Source organism: Nicotiana tomentosiformis, chromosome 2 (genome assembly GCF_000390325.3).
Source record: "Nicotiana tomentosiformis chromosome 2, ASM39032v3, whole genome shotgun sequence".
NCBI lineage: Eukaryota > Viridiplantae > Streptophyta > Magnoliopsida > Solanales > Solanaceae > Nicotiana > Nicotiana tomentosiformis.
This window is the reverse complement of record NC_090813.1, coordinates 74,500,326-74,517,684: the sequence shown is the minus strand read 5'-3', so window position 1 is coordinate 74,517,684 and position 17,359 is coordinate 74,500,326. Positions and strand designations below refer to the sequence as shown.

Here is a 17,359-nt window from a genome sequence, read left to right as displayed (position 1 = left end):
TTAATTTTAAAATAATTTTAAAACTCCAAATTGAAACCACATCTCAATTTGAATTGGCAAATTTTTATTTTTTTATTTTTGTTTTTTATTATAAAATAATTTTTAAACTCCAACTTGAAACTATTCCCCAACTTGAATAGGTAGGTTTTTTTATTATTAATATTTTGTTTTTTTTATTGTAGCTAATTTAAGTTTTTCTTATTTTTCGTTTTTTAATATTAAAATAACTTTAAAACTCCAACTTGAAACTACTCCCCAATTTGAACGAGTAGTTATTTTTTTTATATTTTTATTTTTTTAATATAGCTAATTATAAGATATCTTTATTTATTAATTCAAATAGAGTAACCAATTAATTTAAAATTTAAAATAGTTTTTTTAGTTAAAAGGGTAGTTTATTTTGTCTTAATAATGACACTTGGCTTTTTGTGGTTATGCCACTTTGTCTTAATAATGTGTTTTTGCTAGGAGTGGGCATAAAATCCGAAAAACCGAAAAATCGGACTTGACTGAATTAATTCGGTATTTCGGTATCGGTTCCTCGCTTCTTCGGTATTAATTCGGTATAATTTTTTTAAAAGTTCGGTATTTCGGTACGGTTCTCTGTATTGAACTTTCGATACTTCGGTATACCGAAATACCGAATTATATAAGGTCCATTTACATGGTAGATCAATTATTAGGAATTATATACAATAATAACAAATCCTTTTAAATATTATAGGATTAGCAGATCTAATAACAAATATAGCATGTTGGAAATATAATAGCATTCATAGTTGTAAATTGTAACGTTTGTATCCGCTAATTAAGGGATAAGTACCAAGTGAAAATTTACATCTTTTCTCTATCTTCTTTAAATAACGACTGAACAATCGTCTTTTAATTTCTTTCTCATCCATAATTCTCTATCATGTATGTTTCTCACCTTCTCTCTTTAGGGTTTCTCTTTATTCTGTCATCATATGTGAATTTTTTTTTTATAGATAAACTCTGCTTCATAATTGCTACCAAATCCAGGCCGTGAAAAAAGTGCCTTCAATAATTTTTTTTTGCTATTCAAAAGTAAATCAAGTTGATAGACCAGGCTCCAAAGAACTTATTGACAAACTACATATATACCATTTTTATACCTAACATAAGTAAATGTTAACTAAGTTGAAGAGTTCGTACATACCAATTTTATATCAAGCAATAACAACAATAACAACAATCAAGTATAATCCACTTGTGGGGTCTGGGGAGGATAGTGTATACGCAGACCTTACCCCTACCCTGGGATAAAAAGGTTGTTTCTGATAGATACTCGGCTCACTCGAACTCATAACCCCTTGGTTGGAAGTGGAGAGTGCTTACCACTAGAGCAACCCACTCTTATGGCAAAATTTTATACCAAGCACAATTAAATAAATAGAATATACCACATATTTGAAGACAAAGTACATAAAAATTTTATACCTAAACACAATCAAATAAATAAAATATACCATGTATTTTGAAGATAAAATACGTAAAACTTTTATACCAAAATATAATTAAATAAACAGAAGATACCATATATTTTAACTGTGTCTAGGCATAAAAATGGTATGTACTTCCTCTTCAAAATACATGGTATATTTTTGTTTATTCAATTTGTTTAGGTATAAAAATGGTATGTACTGTATACTTGATTAAAATTTACTTGGTTACGTATACTACTTGGGTGTCGAGTCTGGGTGTGAAATGAAAGATATGGGAGTACATATGTACATATAATAGGCAGATATAATATGTATAATATACTTAATACATATTGTACTATTTATTAAGAGGTCGATGTGGAAAAGAATATGGGAGAAATTAAAAATGATTTATGGGGGAGGGGAATGATGTATTTGCAATGAATATGATTAGGAGATTATAGGAGGAAATTAAAGGAGATAAAATTGAAGTCCTAATTTTTTGGAGAGATTTTTGGGATAGGAAATTGCGACATTCTTGGAGCATTAAAGGGATGCCAAGTTATTTTTAGGTTTCTACTACTTATGTAAATAATACACTGCCACAATTGAAATATACTCAATAGTGCTAGGATTTTGTATATATTCTTTTAAAATGTGATACTTATGAAAGTTTCCCATTATATAAGTAAGCCTTCCTATTGCCCAGCCCAAATTATCAATTCTCCGACCAATTCGAATTAGGGGTGGACGTTCGGTATTTCGCTACGGTATTTAAAAATTTCGATTCGGTATTTGGTATATTAATTGTGAATACCAAATACCGTACCAAAATAATTCGGTACGGTTCGGTATTTTCTTGTTTGGTTCGGTACGTTTCGGTATCGTACCATATCTTTGTTAACTAAACAGTGCTAAGCTAATTCATTAAAAATTTCTAATTACGATAATGAGTATAACAACAACAAAATGTGAGCAGTACCTTCACTTCTTCTAATAATTTCTAATAGAAATCACTACATGAACATAACAGTAGAATGTGAGTAGTTTCTTAATTTCTTTACTCTAATAATTTATACTAGAAAGCACATCATTAGAAAAATTCTAATAAAGTGATAAATGAGCATAACAGCAACGGATGTGAGAAGTTCCTTTACTTTTTCTAATAATTTCTAATGTTAGGTTGAGGAGTTGGGCTTAGTCTCGGTGGGTTACATGCTAAGGGTAAGAACTAACAAGTTAGAAATGTTGGGCTGAAAATTGATAACTTGGGTTGGCAGTGAAGGAAGGTGTACTTAAATAATTCGGTATTTCGGTATACCGAAATATCCAAACTTCAATATCGAGGACCGTACCGAAATATCGAAAAACTAAAAATCTTATACCGAAGTAGGACCGAAATACCGAATAAACCGATAGCGAAATACCGAATTAATTCAGTCCGATTTAGAATTTAATTTTTCGAATTTTATGCCCACCCCTAATTCCAACTTGTTACTCCTAGCAAGTAGACCGGCAAGATTAAGCCCAACCTAACATAGGACCCTAGGTTTCAGAATTCCCTTTAGTCCAGCTATGCATTAGGTGGATCAACCTAGTAAACACATATTAAAGCTTATGATATGCATTTGTTTTTTCTTGTTTGGTTGCTAGTTAATCTTTCCTTATGCTGTTATTCATCATTTTGTAGTTACTTATCGTGTAATTTTTGTTTTTGTGAAATTTTTTATACTTGCAAAGGACCTAATCTTGGATCACTGTACAACAATTTGACCAAGACATAGTAAAAATATGTATCCCGTTTAGGCCTTCTATGTAACGTTTTAATTTCCCTTTATCATACGGATGTGGGGGCACAAAAACTATTAGCTAGAAAATAAGAATCCAAAATTATGCAATAAAAACAGTTTTGCTAGAATTATTAGCTAGAAATCCAGAATTACCTTATAAATAGTTTTGCCGAAAATTAGATCAGTTTAGTTTGGTTGGCTACCAAACCGTACCGAACCAAACAAGAAATACTGAACCGTACCGAATTACTTTGGTACGGTATTTGGTATGCACAGTTAAAATATCGAATACCAAAATACCGAACCGTAGTTCTTAAAAACCGTACCGAAGTACCGAACGCCCACCCCTAAATTTTGCCTCTCTTTTTATTATATATAGATAGATACTAATGGTGATAGTAAGAGATGTTGAACTAGAGGTTGTCAAAACGAAAGAATGCCATATAAATTACAATCTAACTACGATCTATTGTATAATGTATACCGCCACTATTTATAGAGCGAAGTTTTGTTAAAAGCAATTAGTATTTTTGGGAAAAATTTGATTGCTGAAGAAATCCTTCTTAACACTAAATTTTATACACTTTAGGTTGAAATCATTTATCAGCAATGTAGAAAGTTTTAATACGAGTGCAATAGAGCTCTTGACCTTTAGTCAACACAAGTTTAGCAACAGTCTAACACTATGGATGCTTAACATGCTCTTCGCGTTATAAGATATTCCATCTTCGTCAAATGTAGTTTATCCAAAGTTGGAATCACCAATGGATGACTGGATATTGACATGGGCGAAGTTACGTGCAAGCAAGGGTGGTCAAGTGACCACCGTTCGCCGAAAAATTATACTCCGTATAAGGTAAAATATTACTTGTTATTGATTAAAAATAAACTTTGAACACCCTTACATAGCTCACTGGCAAAGGTTTGAACACCCTTGTTGAATTTTTTGGCTTCGCCGCTATAATGATACACCTTCAACATAGTCAACCCTAAGAATTGAAATACTTAACGTTACGGATTTTGTAAAAATTACAAATCTTTGTAGGTTCTTTGGCGTATTAAACAGATTTAAACCAATCCACTAACTCGAGTGTCATTTCGACTCAAACATTCAGTTTATGCAAATCTACAAAAAAAATAGTAGATAGATGACATAATCAGCTGCCCTTGGATCGAATTCTTCAAGTATATGGGGGTGGATTCAATGCATCAAAAGAGCACTTACGAAACTGATTTCATCGTTAAGGAGGATCTAATGAAGCAGGCATGAAAGTCCAATTAGCTAGTCGCCCTGTATGTTCTGATAAAAAATAACCAATGAACTGCACTCCGAGCAGAAGCAAGATATAAACTGAACGCATGTGGATGTTGAGAACTGGGAACAAAGAGGAAAAACATGTTCAAAGATAGGTAACTAGAACAAAGACTAGGTAGCTCTAGCCTCCAAGCACATATACAAGGTGACACTGTCATCTGATTGGGATGGAGAAAACTGTGACAACAGTTATTTACTCTTCTGTTTGGAAAATGAGGAGCAGATTGTATACTAGTCCCTAAGGTGCCACTCAATTTGGCATTCTGAAGTAAGATCATAAATTTATATTCTCCCCATCACTCAAGTGTAGCCAATTTCTCTTCGTCGACCTCAAAAGCCTTCCGAGCTTGTTTCAGCTCCTCATTCATGGACAATAATTCTGTACACCGGTTAAGTTTGGGCAAGTCTTGTTGGGTTTTTTAAGCTTAAATGTAGCTTAAAAGAAGGTGAACGGGAAATGGAGGAAAATTGAAAATATTTGAGTTTCCCTCCTAGACAAAGGGATATTGTTCCATATTGGAAGAGGAAGAGATTTTGATGGGTATATATATACAATTGCACTTCTTCTAGTTCTTAAAGAGTTAAGAAGAAGGCAAGCCTCGTGCCGTCGTCGCTCGCTCGCTCACTCGGCTACGGCTTCGGCCTTCGGATTCGGATTAACAGTTTGCACCTCTTCAGAAGAACAGTTTGTACCTCTTCAAATCTGAAGAGTTGAAGAACAATTGGCACCTCTTCGGATTTGAAGAGTTGCACCTCTTCAGATTGAGCTCAACATTGGCTATAAATACCAGTCCATTCTCTCAGATTTTTCATACGAATTTCTGACTTCTCCTCCTTTCTTCTGCATTGTTTTAACTACAAACAAAGCATCAGTAAGTGTGATTTGCTACCGATTTTATGTTCGCTGAAACATTGGTATTTGAAGTATCGCTACACCAGTGTGTAATTCGTTCTATCCTGGGAGGAAATAATCCACAATCTTGGGTACTAGGAGGGGATTAAATTCCTTAAGGAAACACTGTGAATTCAGTGGGCTCGGATTAAATTCATTTCAAAACCTCACTAGACTCAAACCAATTAACCCGGTAAGTCATAAAGCAACTGTAAAGCATAACTTGAGCTGTAAATGGGGAAACAAGATTGTAATACTCAAAACGATCGGTCGGGTCGTTACATTCTCCCCCACTTAAACATACGTACGTCCTCGAACGTGCCAAGAGTTGTTTCCAAGCCATCACATCACTATTCAATCTACCACTAACATACCCGAGGCTGATCCCACGCCACCCTATTCTATGTAAATTATATCGTCCTCACAACACAACATAATTAAAAATCATTACTTCAACCTTAGCCCATAAACCTTTTAATTCAATTTCCAACATTCAGAATTTTTTTTCAAGACCTGAATCTCACATCAACATGGTTTATGAGACTGAATAAGCTGTATCAAGCCATAACCATATCCCCAGATATAATCACTTAACATACTACACAACTCGCATGCTTGCAACACCATTTTTTTATCACAGTAACTACTCCAAACTAACCCGACAATAGTATTAAACCTTTTATCAAGCAATATACATTATGCATTTTACACCAAAATAACATGTACATTTTACGCATACGTATTCTATAACTTCAGTTTTTCTTCTAAACATCTACTGTCATTTCTCTCCAAATGGCCAGTAGGAACTGTATCTTTGTAGATTGGAAAAACTTCTAAACCAGATTCCACTTAACCATGCCTGAGATCTTTGTTCTGCCTCGTGGAATTGGTGCTCCCAACGCTAGTTAATAACTCTGTTGTACAAGAAACTGAATTTGCCTACAATAACTTGCGACGGCCATCGCTGCAATCATCGTCCCTCAATGTCCCTTGGTTCCTCCTAAGTTGTACAGGCAAAACTACAGTCTTTACTTAACATATCTATGCATACATAATCAAAATATACTATAAATATTTTACAGTATGTGGATGATCGGAAGATTGAAGAAATGGCTTCTTGCTTACCATATCAAAATCAGGAGCAACAACTTCTTTCTTAGAAGGATAGAGCACATAATGTTGCACAATGAAGAGAATGTCAAAGAATATCGACACCTGCAACATTCATTTCATCAAAACCACATAATTGTCTTTGCCTCACATAACTAGTAATTAGGCGCAAGAATCAGAAACAAAGAGAATGTGATGAGAATTATAGTAAATAAATAGATGGGTATAAAAGAGTATTTCTTACCAATGACAATAAGGTCTTGCAGATGTTTCCATAAAAGTTCACCCAAGAATCTGTACAGAAAATAGTTCGAAAATATTTCTACACTAGGCATATATACAGAATCTCATAGAAATCCTTAACTAGGTAAAAAATAGAAATAGCAAAGTATGTTAGTCGAACACTATATACAATTGAAATGCTGAAACTCACGTTGATCTATGGATTGCACTGTCATCTGCCCATAATTTGTTAAACCTCCAAACAAATCCAGCAAAATGTTGCCAATACTAAATCCAATTGTGCTCTTTCGCCGGAAATTCATAACCACCTATAGATTTTTCAGAGCCAACAACTTAAATTCAGTATAAACATATCACAAAATCTTGTAATTTGAATAGAAGAGAACAAAATCACAAGCAATTCATATAGAAGTCTGAGTTTTTTCCCTTCAAACAGAGCAACAATTACCTGGGGAGTGTACTTAATAACTGTCATAACAACCTGCAATGTGCTGCAATTAAGATAAAGAAGTGTGAGATTTTATTGTTATAGTGGTTAAATGGATAAAGTACTGTTACTTTAACTTGACCAATTTTTTTTTTTAATTGTTATGAAAATTTTTAAACATGAAGAAAAGGGTGTTAAGTAGAACTAATTGTGGATTTGAAAGAAAGTGGCTTACTTGAAGCAGGAAACTAGCCATAGCCAAGAATGCTTAGGGAAAGCATGCACAAACTGCAACACTGACAACTGTAATAGCAATTTTTGAGACCTTCTGATTTTCACGCTGTAAAAAGAAATATGTTTATGAGAACCAAGTCATAAACTCACATTTCAGTATGCATATAATATTTGATTTGAAAAGAGTAAAAAAAGAACGTATACTTACATCATAAATAGCAATATGAAATAAGGTAAATATTGTTAAAGCAACAACATGGGTAGAGAAAGCCACATCATTAGCAGCTACAAGAATCATCTGAAATTAAACAATGAAGGTAATCAGCAGTTTGGCACATTAGTCATTAACTTCACTATAAAACAGAGAATTAACTTAACATGAGGAAATAAAATAGAAGGGAAATTTGTCCATCAAATATTTGCAATTTTTTTTATCCTTGTGGTATTTGATTAAACATATATAATAGCCTTCTATTAATTAATCAAATTGTGCACTTCTACTCCCTATACTTGTGAATCTTCATAAATTTAGTGAATTATTAATTGTTAAACTGTTTAATTACAAATTTATTTATGCAAAAAATGTATTTATCTCTATATAAATAGTTCAAATTAACATATTTCCTATATAAAGGGACAAAAACAAATATTTTTTATTTAATTGAAGACGTAATGTGCTTAAACGAATATAACACGTCCAAATTCATGTTTATAATGAATGAATTATAACTTTTCAACATTGGAACAATTGTTGCAATTCAATATGGTATCCAAACAAGCATATGAGCAACCGTAACATATATAATGTAAATAGTTCAATCTGTTTGCACGGTTCAAACAATTCAATAGAAAAAACGAAAAGGAGAAAAGGATTTGAAGGTGGTGTTATAAATCTCCTTAGAGCTATATCGACGATGGTATTGCCTCTGAACGGCAGAACTAAAGAACATGAAAACATTGTAGATGAGATAGGACGAGTGCTTTGTCAAATTCAACACCACGAAATTAAAATTCAACCCCACCACACTATTTTTCATTAAAAAAGATTCACGCAAGAAACAAAATTATTAAACAAAGAAAAGAACTAGTAGTAAAAGAAGAAATAAATAATGTAGAGAAGAAGTACAAAACCTTTTCCTAAGGAAATTCAGTACGACCTGAGGATAAAAGCTAATAGACCAAAAGACAAACGCAATCCATCCAAAAATATTGTACAATACTTCCAACGAAACTGAATTCCACGACCCCATCAAAATCAACAACTTTCTTTTAAATTCTTTTGTAACTTCAAAAAACAGGACAATATGTAATCTTTATTCGTTTCAAATACTTATCGCTATTTATAGAAAATAAGCTAAAAAGATGGGCTGCTCTGTAATTAGATGCGAATCCCAATGACTGAAGTTTCGGTTGCAGACTGACGAATTAAATTTTACCAAAAATATTACGTCTATGTAATGAATGTGCCCCGTATTCATGTCGCATATATATATATATATATATATATATATATATATATATATATATATATATATATATATATATATATATATATGTGCAATATAAATTGATAAGCTAAAAATTAGGGCAAATAATTTGGAAGCGATCAAATTGCACAATTTTTTCGGATGTGTCTGAAGGGAAAGTCAGCTTAAACTTTTACTCTAAATTTTCAACCATACGTAATAAAACCTTATGCTTTTATAATCTTTACGTTTAAATTGAATTTTTGAATTTATATTCTAAACTGGTAGCGAAATTTTAAGTCATTGACAAGATCAGGCTCAGGATTTGAAAGTGGCCGGTCAATAAAAATTTGAGCAAATGTTGGAGTGAGAATCTAGTCCAGATTCCACACAGCTTACTAAAAGTCAAATTGTGTCTCCCCTCCAAATCGACCACCGGAGTTGTCTAAACTTTGAGTCTTACGATATATATATATATTTTATTTAAGATATATATACATATATTTCTTTCGAAATAACTGGGGCCGGTGACCCCTTGGGATCCTATCCCAAGGGTATATACGCCTCAGACAAGAGGTAGTTATTTTTTTTGGGGGTGGGTGGGAGACGAGGTGGCTACAAAAATGAAATGTATTATCTCTCATAAAATGAATTTACATCCGCAATTCATGAATTTAAAATTTTGAAAATGGTAAAATTTATACCAACCTATTACTACTTGATAAAATGGTGCTATCAAAGATCTTGAAGTAAAATAGTGTTGAATAACGGAGTACTAAAAAATGAATATTAATTTTCCAATTTTTTGTTGGATTAAACAAGGTTAAAGAAAAGAGAAAAAATATCTTGTTGCACTTTGTTATTCCATTTTGTTTCAAGCCCAAAATGTAAGACTATCATCTTCGGGGCTTTATATCTATACTCGGTTTTGGGGTCACCATTGAACCTATACCCACTATAAAAAAAATTGCAAGCCTACCCACTTTACAATCAACTTTAGATTTATCGGGTCTGTAGTTAAAAAAAATAGTCTGAACTGAAAAAATTACATTTCAGATGCACTTAAGGCCAAAAAGGTCTGAAGTACAACCAATGGTTTTTGCACTTAAGGCTAATAAGTCTGAAGTGAAAAATTACACTTTAGATGCACTTAAGGCCAAAAGGACTAAAGTGCAACAAACATTTTCATACACTTACGGCCAATGAGTCTGAATTGAAAAATTACACTTCACATGCACTTAAGGCCAAATATGTCTTAAGTGTAACCAATGGTTTCATGTACTTAAGGCCAATAAGCTTGAAGTGAAAAATTGCACTTCAGATGTACTTAAGGCCACAAGGTCTAAAGTGCAACAAACGTTTTCCTACGCTTAATGCCAATAAGTCTGAAGTGAAAAGTTACACTTCAGATGCACTTAAGGCCAAAAGGTCTGAAGTGCAACCAACGTTTTCATGCACTTAAGTTCGAATAGACCTAAAGTATAAATTGTTCAGAAATAGAAATTTGTTATTTGAATTATAACAATACAATATCCGGTTTAATACCTAATCTACTCCAAATGAGCTCAAGTTTAAAACATAACCTCCAAATATCATCAGGAATAAATCCCAATCATTAATTTGTCAAAATAACAATAAATCTAACGAACCAATTTTACAATTAAGAAAAAGAAGAAGAAAAAACCCTAAGCATTAGTAAAAAATAAAGAGTCATAACATCTCATCACTGTAAAATATCATAAACTATCTTAAAATATGTTCACAAACACCATATAAAATTACTGTCACCCAAAGAAGAAGAAAAAGAAGAAGAAGGAGAAGAGAGAGGAAAAAAGGTCCTGAAGTTGTTTAAAAAGTGGGTACAAGTAAAAAAAAATTTAAAAATGATACAGATTAAATGGGGGCGACCGTGCAATTTTTACATCTTCGGGCCCTATAGAAAAAGCAATTGGGCCTAAATGTTTAGTTGAGGAATGGTTCCTGTAAGAATAAATTGGGCCTAGGCCCAAAACAGAATGAGCAGCTGCAAAATACAGCATCTTCTTCAGCTGCACCGATCAACTCTGCCTAGCTTCAACTCAGCTCAGAGCTATGGCGGCTGAAATCGTGAGAAGAAGTCTTAAAGCAACAAACTTTACCTTCCTTAAAACCTTAACCGCTTCTCAAACCCGTATTTTCAGTAACTTAGCAACTTCAGCACAACCCGAATCATCAGATGACCCATCTTCTTCCTCCTTCACTTTTTACGGCGGAGATCCAAATTCTTCAACAACCAATGATAATATTATCATAAAAGGTCCAAAAAATACTTCACCTTTATCATCACAAGATTCAGCATCTGTGTCTATGCCTATCTCATTCATGACTGGATCAATTGTGGGGAAGAGGTTTTACAAGAAAGTGACAACTAGAGAAGCTGATGATGGAATTGGTTGGAGTGTTATGCTTGATTATCGTACCCTTAAAACCCCTTCTAAGCGCCCTCTCAAATGCCCAACTTTAGCTCTTGCTAAAGCTATTGCTGCTGAATGGGAATACCAGGTGTTCATTTTAGTTCATTAGTATATTTAGGATTAAGAGAAGTGATTAAGAATTCTTTCTGTAAATTTTCCTTAGTTTTTTGTGGAATGGTTGTTTTGTCATTCATGTGTTTTGTGCCATCAAGTCACCTTTACTTGTTGGAGCACTTAACCTGTTGTAGATATCTTTTAGGTGACCTCAGATTTATAGTGACGGTGTATACAAATTAACCGGAAGTGATTGGGAAATTCTTTTGTAAAATTCTCCCCCATTTTCTCACATATGCAATTTGGTTCATTAGCTTGTTTCGGAAGAGTTTAAGTTATATACAATGTCGGTGTAAAGAAATTTTTATCCCATCTACCTGTTGGAGCACTTAACCAGTCCTATTTTCAAGAACAAAAATCCTATATTTAAAGAAAGTTTACCTGTAGATATCCTTTAGATGACCGCATAGTGTAAAAATTACGGTGTATATAACTTTACTGGAAGTAACTGGGAAATTCTTTTGTATTTTTTTTTTTTTTGTGGGGTTGATTGTTTTGTTATTCATGTGTTTTTGTGTGTGTATACATTGATACCATTTATGTTATTTCAATGAAAATTGATACTTCCATTTAACTTGATGTTTAAGTTGTGTGTTTTTGTCACCCTAGTCCTGAAATGTCTTTTAATTGTAGGAAGCAGATGGGATCAGACCCTTTACTATGCCACTGATGAAACTTTCATGTACTGCACTAGAAAGAGTTCCACTGATGCGTCAAAAGATTATTGATCATTTGATGAAGAAATTCCCTCAAGATTTAGTTTTCTGTCGTGCTCCTGGGGATAATGATCTGACAAGCCGAGTTCGTGGTATGTAATCTTGCAAGTTGCAAAGTATAATATTTATCTGTTTTCGGAATGTGCTCTCGATATTTTGCTTTTCGCTGTTCCTAACATATGTCTTTAGGAGCAAACATAGGTCTGCTCCTTTAATTGGCTAGTCAATTTCTGATGATCAAAATTTTGTTTCTATAACGTGCCAAAAAGTAGTGGTCTGATATAATTTTAAAAAGTTCGTTGCTTCCCAGCTGTCCTCAGTTTTGAAATTAAGAAGAAGAACAACAACAACAAACCCAGTAATTTCCCACAAGTGAGGTCCGGGAAGGGTAAGATGTACGCAGCCTTACCCCTACACTGGAAGGGCAGAGAAACTGTTTTTTGGCTGGAGAACGGATGAAATGAAAAGAAAGAAAGAGAGAAAAAGAAAGAAGAGCAACAAGTAGGATTGACAACAAGATAAAAAGACTGAAGTCAAGGAAGCAGTTAAACTCGAGGTAGTAAAAGCCAATGAATAGAAGGATTTCATACTAACACTAATTCTAGTGAACTGAGTAGAACAAAGAGAAACGCCCGACTACCTACTAGCCTTTTACCCTAATCTTCGACCTCCACACCTTACTATCCAGGGTCATGTCCTCCGTCAGCTTCTACTGCGCCATGTCACGCCTAATAACCTCTCCCCAAGACTTCTTAAGCCTGCCTCTACCCCTCCTAATATCCGTTGAGGCTAACCTCTCGCACCTTCTGACTGGAGCTTCTATACTTCTCCTCTTAACATGCCCGAACCATCTCAACCTCGCTTCCCGCATCTTATCCTCCACAGGGGTTACTTCCACCTTATCCCGAATAACTTCATTCCTAATCTTATCCAACCTGGTATAGCTACACATCTACCTTAACATCCTCATATCAGCTACTTTAATCTTCTGGATATGAGGGAAATTAAGAACAGTATATATATATATATATATATATATATATATATATATATATATATATATATATATATATATTTTTCCGTATTTGCATGTCTAGATCTCACCCACCATCAGTTTTGGTCTTTGCCGAGGACATACCATATTGTTGTTAGCTAGTTTATTTCGAGTTTGGAAGGAGGGAGTGTTTCTTTTTCTCTGTGAATTTTTCTGATTGTGCTACTAATAGGCTAACAGTGGCATCTAGACAAGGCTCTCTGTCTGCCTATGCGTCAAAAAACATCTCAGACTTCATGCATCTTGAGATTAAATGGTCAATAGTTTGTTTGTCTTTTTCCCATCAAGGATTTGATGTTAATATTGAGCATTTTGTGAAAACACAATTCTGCTGCCCCATATTAGATTTATTTCAAATTTTGGAGGACATGACAGAAATGATAACACAGCGCTGATTTTTGTGCTCCGGAAATTTGTTCCTCCACTCCATTTACATGTGAACTTCCCACTGTACCTTAGTTTTTTTTTTTTGGGTGATAAAGTAAGTGGATTAAATAAAAGGCATCAAGAAGATGCAATGAGTAGATAGCATTTAAGCTTGCAAAAAATCTAGCTGGCTTCTATACAACTGTACCTTAGAGATTCACTTAGTATATTGGTGGTCCCAGAAACCACGCCACTTCCTTGGTAGAAAAGGAACTATCTTCAAGGTTTGATTTCAATCAACTGAAGAAAAAACTTGTGACGGGGCAATGAGTGCTAGTGTGTGAGAGTTTTACCAAGAGGGGCTACAGGGTTGCGTGAGGAGAAACTGGTCGGACATGACATGGTTGGACTAGGGTTGTGCTCCAATGCCGTTTTGACTTTAAAAGGATCTGAGACTAATGTGCAACAATGAAGACCTAGTAGGATCCACTGGTCAGAGGTGTGGAAAGGTGCCGGGGGAAGGGCTGTAACGAAGGAGAAGGAGGAGAAGGATTTGGTTGGTTTGGGGCAGGGAGGGGGGGATGAGATTTCACCACAGTTTTCATATTGGAGGAGGGAATTGATGGTTTTGGGTTGTGACACTGGTCCCAAAACAGAAAACGAAATGAAACATCATTTGATTGCCACGTACTTTTCAATGTTGGTAAAAGGCATACTGTATTTCAGTGTTGACGGAGCACGGGAACTAACTTCATGGAGCACAAGTATCAGCACCCGTGATGATATCTGTCTATTCTAGTCCCTTGTTGTAATTGAAAACCGTGAAGTCCCTTTTTGATTCCTGCGATGAACTAGAACAAACTACTGTCGTATTTAGTGGAGCATATTACATATTAAAGTGATCCTAGGATCTTGTAACATTGTTAGGTCCTTCTTTAGGGATTAGCTTAGCGCTCAAAAGTTTCATCTATTTGGCTAGCTGTAAAGCACCTACAATTAATTATTTTTTGCACTGTGTATTATCATGAGATCTAGAAGAGTTGACTCCAGATTCTGAGCATAAATATGATCCACTCTTGTAGTATGCTTACCAGCAGGCCCGCAGTTCTCGGATTGTTTTGGCAATTCATTTGGGTTTCATAATAATAGTACTTTTCACATATTAATCTGACAATTTGAAATTCACAGAGCGTCAAGTGGAGAAAATCGATCCTCTTCTTAAGTGGGTAGAGTCAGAATTTGGCTTCAAGCCAGCTGTATATACCTGTTTTTTTGGTGGCAAGCAAGATGATGGTCTTGTTAGCGCCATTGAAAGCCTTCTCAAGAAAATGGATGATTGCGAATTAGCAACAATTGATGCAATCGCTTCAGCTGCACATTCGCTAGTCATTGCACTTGGACTTTTCCGTGGTAGATTGGGGATTGAAGAGGCTATTGAGTTAATTAGGCTCGAGGAAGATTTGCAGGTTTGTACTACAGTCAATTTTCCTTCATTATCTTTTCTAGGACTCGTGTATCCTAAAATACATTAACCGCCAGGGCTGTGGTCCATCATTTACCCAGAGTTGTTCCTCAAGTTTAAGTGCTGACTTTTCTTTGGCTTCTTCTAGGTTGACAGTTGGGGTCTCGTTGAAGGCGGCCATGATGTTGATATTGCAGATTTGAAAGTTCAGATTGCTTCAGCTGTCGTGTTTCTTGAACTTACGAGGAGGCTATAGATATGGTACTCATTTTGTGAGTTTTACCTTATTGTGTCTCTTTAGTACATTAGCTCAGTACTAATAGCCATTACCTATAAACTCAAAAAGTTGGAAGGAGGTGAAGTCAATATGTGAGTGAGTTGTATCAAACTTGCTGCTTTTACAAGTCAATATGTGGCCTGCTGGAAATTACCAGATTTTAATGAATAATGAGCCTACTCTGAAATCAAGTACTCTTCTTTTAACTTGGACTGCCCTTCAATTTTGAGAAGCAGGATTTAGCTCAGAAAGTCCCAGTCTCTCTCCCCACCCCCCACAAAACCCCCAACCCCACACCCTTTTTAACTGTTTTTCGAGGGGATGAGATAGCCAAATGCCTATTATATTGTCATGAAGATTGGAGTAGCTGGTCCTTGTATGGATATTAATCGATTTTATGACTTTCTTTCTTTCTTTCTTTCTTTCTTATATTTGAGATATAGATTTGAATCCATATAGTAACTGTAACTTGTTAGATACCAGAGGTTAACAATAGGACGTCTTGCCAGATTGCTCTTGTCTAGACTATGCTGCCCAATCAAGGCCCAGCTTCAACTGCTTCATGCTCTCTACCAAACGAATCCCAATTACCAATGAATTGGTACGACAGACGAATGCCTTGATCTTCATATTGAAGTGAAGCCATGCCATTTAGGAAGTTACAATTTTGTGGAATTCATGAAATTTGATACTAGCATATAATGTATGCTGTAAGTAACGAGAGCAAAATTCAACGAATTCTATACAATGGTTTTTTACATCTTTTTTATAACAAGAGGTTGTGAGTTCGAGTCACTCCAAGAGCAAGGTGGGGAGTTTCTTGGAGGGAGGGAGCCGAGGGTCTATCGGAAACAGCCTCTCTACCCCATGGCAGGGGTAAGGTATGTGTACACACTACCCTCCCCAGACCCCACTAGTGGGATTATACTGGGTTGTTTTATAACATATTTAAAAAGCATAAAAGAAAGCGTCGGTTACACTCGTTGACCAATATATTTCTTGCCTGTTTTTGCTGCAGTTGAGAAACTTGAGAATAGCCCTGTTTGCAAATATAAAGGCTAAGAAATATGACCTCAGATTCATCGCATGAAATAGAACAAATTGATGAAGAACATAATGAATCATAATTTCGTAATGCAGCTAAAAGAGAAGCTGTAACTTAGCATGCTTTGAGATCTAAGGCTCCAATCTTTTGATACAACTTGTAGTCCAAAATCACCATTTTTGTTTTCTTCTTGAATTTGATAGATGCATCAATGAATTACCTGCAAATTCAGGGTCTCAACGCTCTTCTCAGCAGCACTGGACGCAGAGAGGTGGCTGTTTTGTGATATCACAATAGCAACAGGCTATGTCGCAGTTGTTGTTACAACCTATTAGTAGAAGAAAAATGTGGCAAGATTGTTAGTTTATTATCCACCTAATGGTAAAATATGAAAGGATTAATCTCCTCGTAATGCAGAAATGGGTTGTTTTGAGTAACCTGTTACTGTGATGTATTGATATGGTTCCACAGTTTTAAGATTTATTAGAAAGGGAAGGCGAGTGCTTGTTCCAACTTTACTCATATTCTGAATAATCACCATATACACCAGAAAGCTAGCTACTACTAATAACTTCATTCTTTTTCTTCTTCTTTCAACACAACATAGCATCTGATATTGGTTCTAGTTACAGCTAGGTGGGGATTATATAGGAATAGGATCTCTATATTAATATTCTAGTTTAGGAGTTGAGCAAACCTCGTGAAGATAAAAACTAGTTATATGGTTAATGGTTATCTAGGAGATCATCTGAATATTGTGCAAATATATGAATTACCTTGTACTAGTTTTGAGTATTCACTCGAATTTATAATCAAATCGTCACACTTCACACATGAGGAACTGTAACTTTTGGAGTGTGGTAAGCTTTTATTGAAAAATATTTCACGATGAAATCATTTCCAGTTGTTCCATCAATAATTACATTTTCACTATAAAAAAAAAATCAGATTTT

At 34.7% G+C, this 17,359-nt stretch overlaps 1 protein-coding gene and 1 pseudogene across 4 annotated transcripts; one reads left to right on the top strand and one right to left on the bottom strand.

Moving 5' to 3' along the window:
- Positions 1–6,083: 6,083 nt before the first annotated feature.
- Positions 6,084–8,546, bottom strand: LOC104100167 (cystinosin homolog; annotated as a pseudogene).
- A 2,395-nt stretch (positions 8,547–10,941) lies between these two features.
- Positions 10,942–16,930, top strand: LOC104100165 (uncharacterized). Of its 4 annotated transcripts, none has more exons than XM_009607339.4 (5): positions 10,948–11,460; positions 12,120–12,294; positions 14,811–15,088; positions 15,233–15,345; positions 16,639–16,930. In XM_009607339.4, exons 1-4 carry the CDS (start codon positions 11,011–11,013, stop codon positions 15,338–15,340), a joined length of 1,011 nt encoding a protein of 336 aa, XP_009605634.2. In that variant the 5' UTR covers positions 10,948–11,010; the 3' UTR covers positions 15,341–15,345; positions 16,639–16,930. The 4 variants fall into 4 exon arrangements, with proteins under 4 accessions (XP_070051683.1, XP_009605634.2, XP_009605631.2 ...); XM_009607336.4 differs by having other exon boundaries at positions 16,610–16,930; XM_009607338.4 differs by lacking the exon at positions 16,639–16,930 and adding an exon at positions 15,871–16,121.
- The last annotated feature ends 429 nt before the right edge of the window (positions 16,931–17,359 follow it).

What these genes read in the sequence shown, in the direction of transcription:
- LOC104100165 (XM_009607339.4), top strand. Translation starts at nt 11,011, where the DNA reads ATGGCGGCTGAAATCGTGAGAAGAAGTCTTAAAGCAACAAACTTTACC. An exon ending in TCTGACAAGCCGAGTTCGTG is followed by an intron (nt 12,295 to 14,810) that starts GTATGTAATCTT and finishes TGAAATTCACAG; the next exon opens with AGCGTCAAGTGGAGAAAATC. An exon ending in GGCTCGAGGAAGATTTGCAG is followed by an intron (nt 15,089 to 15,232) that starts GTTTGTACTACA and finishes GGCTTCTTCTAG; the next exon opens with GTTGACAGTTGGGGTCTCGT.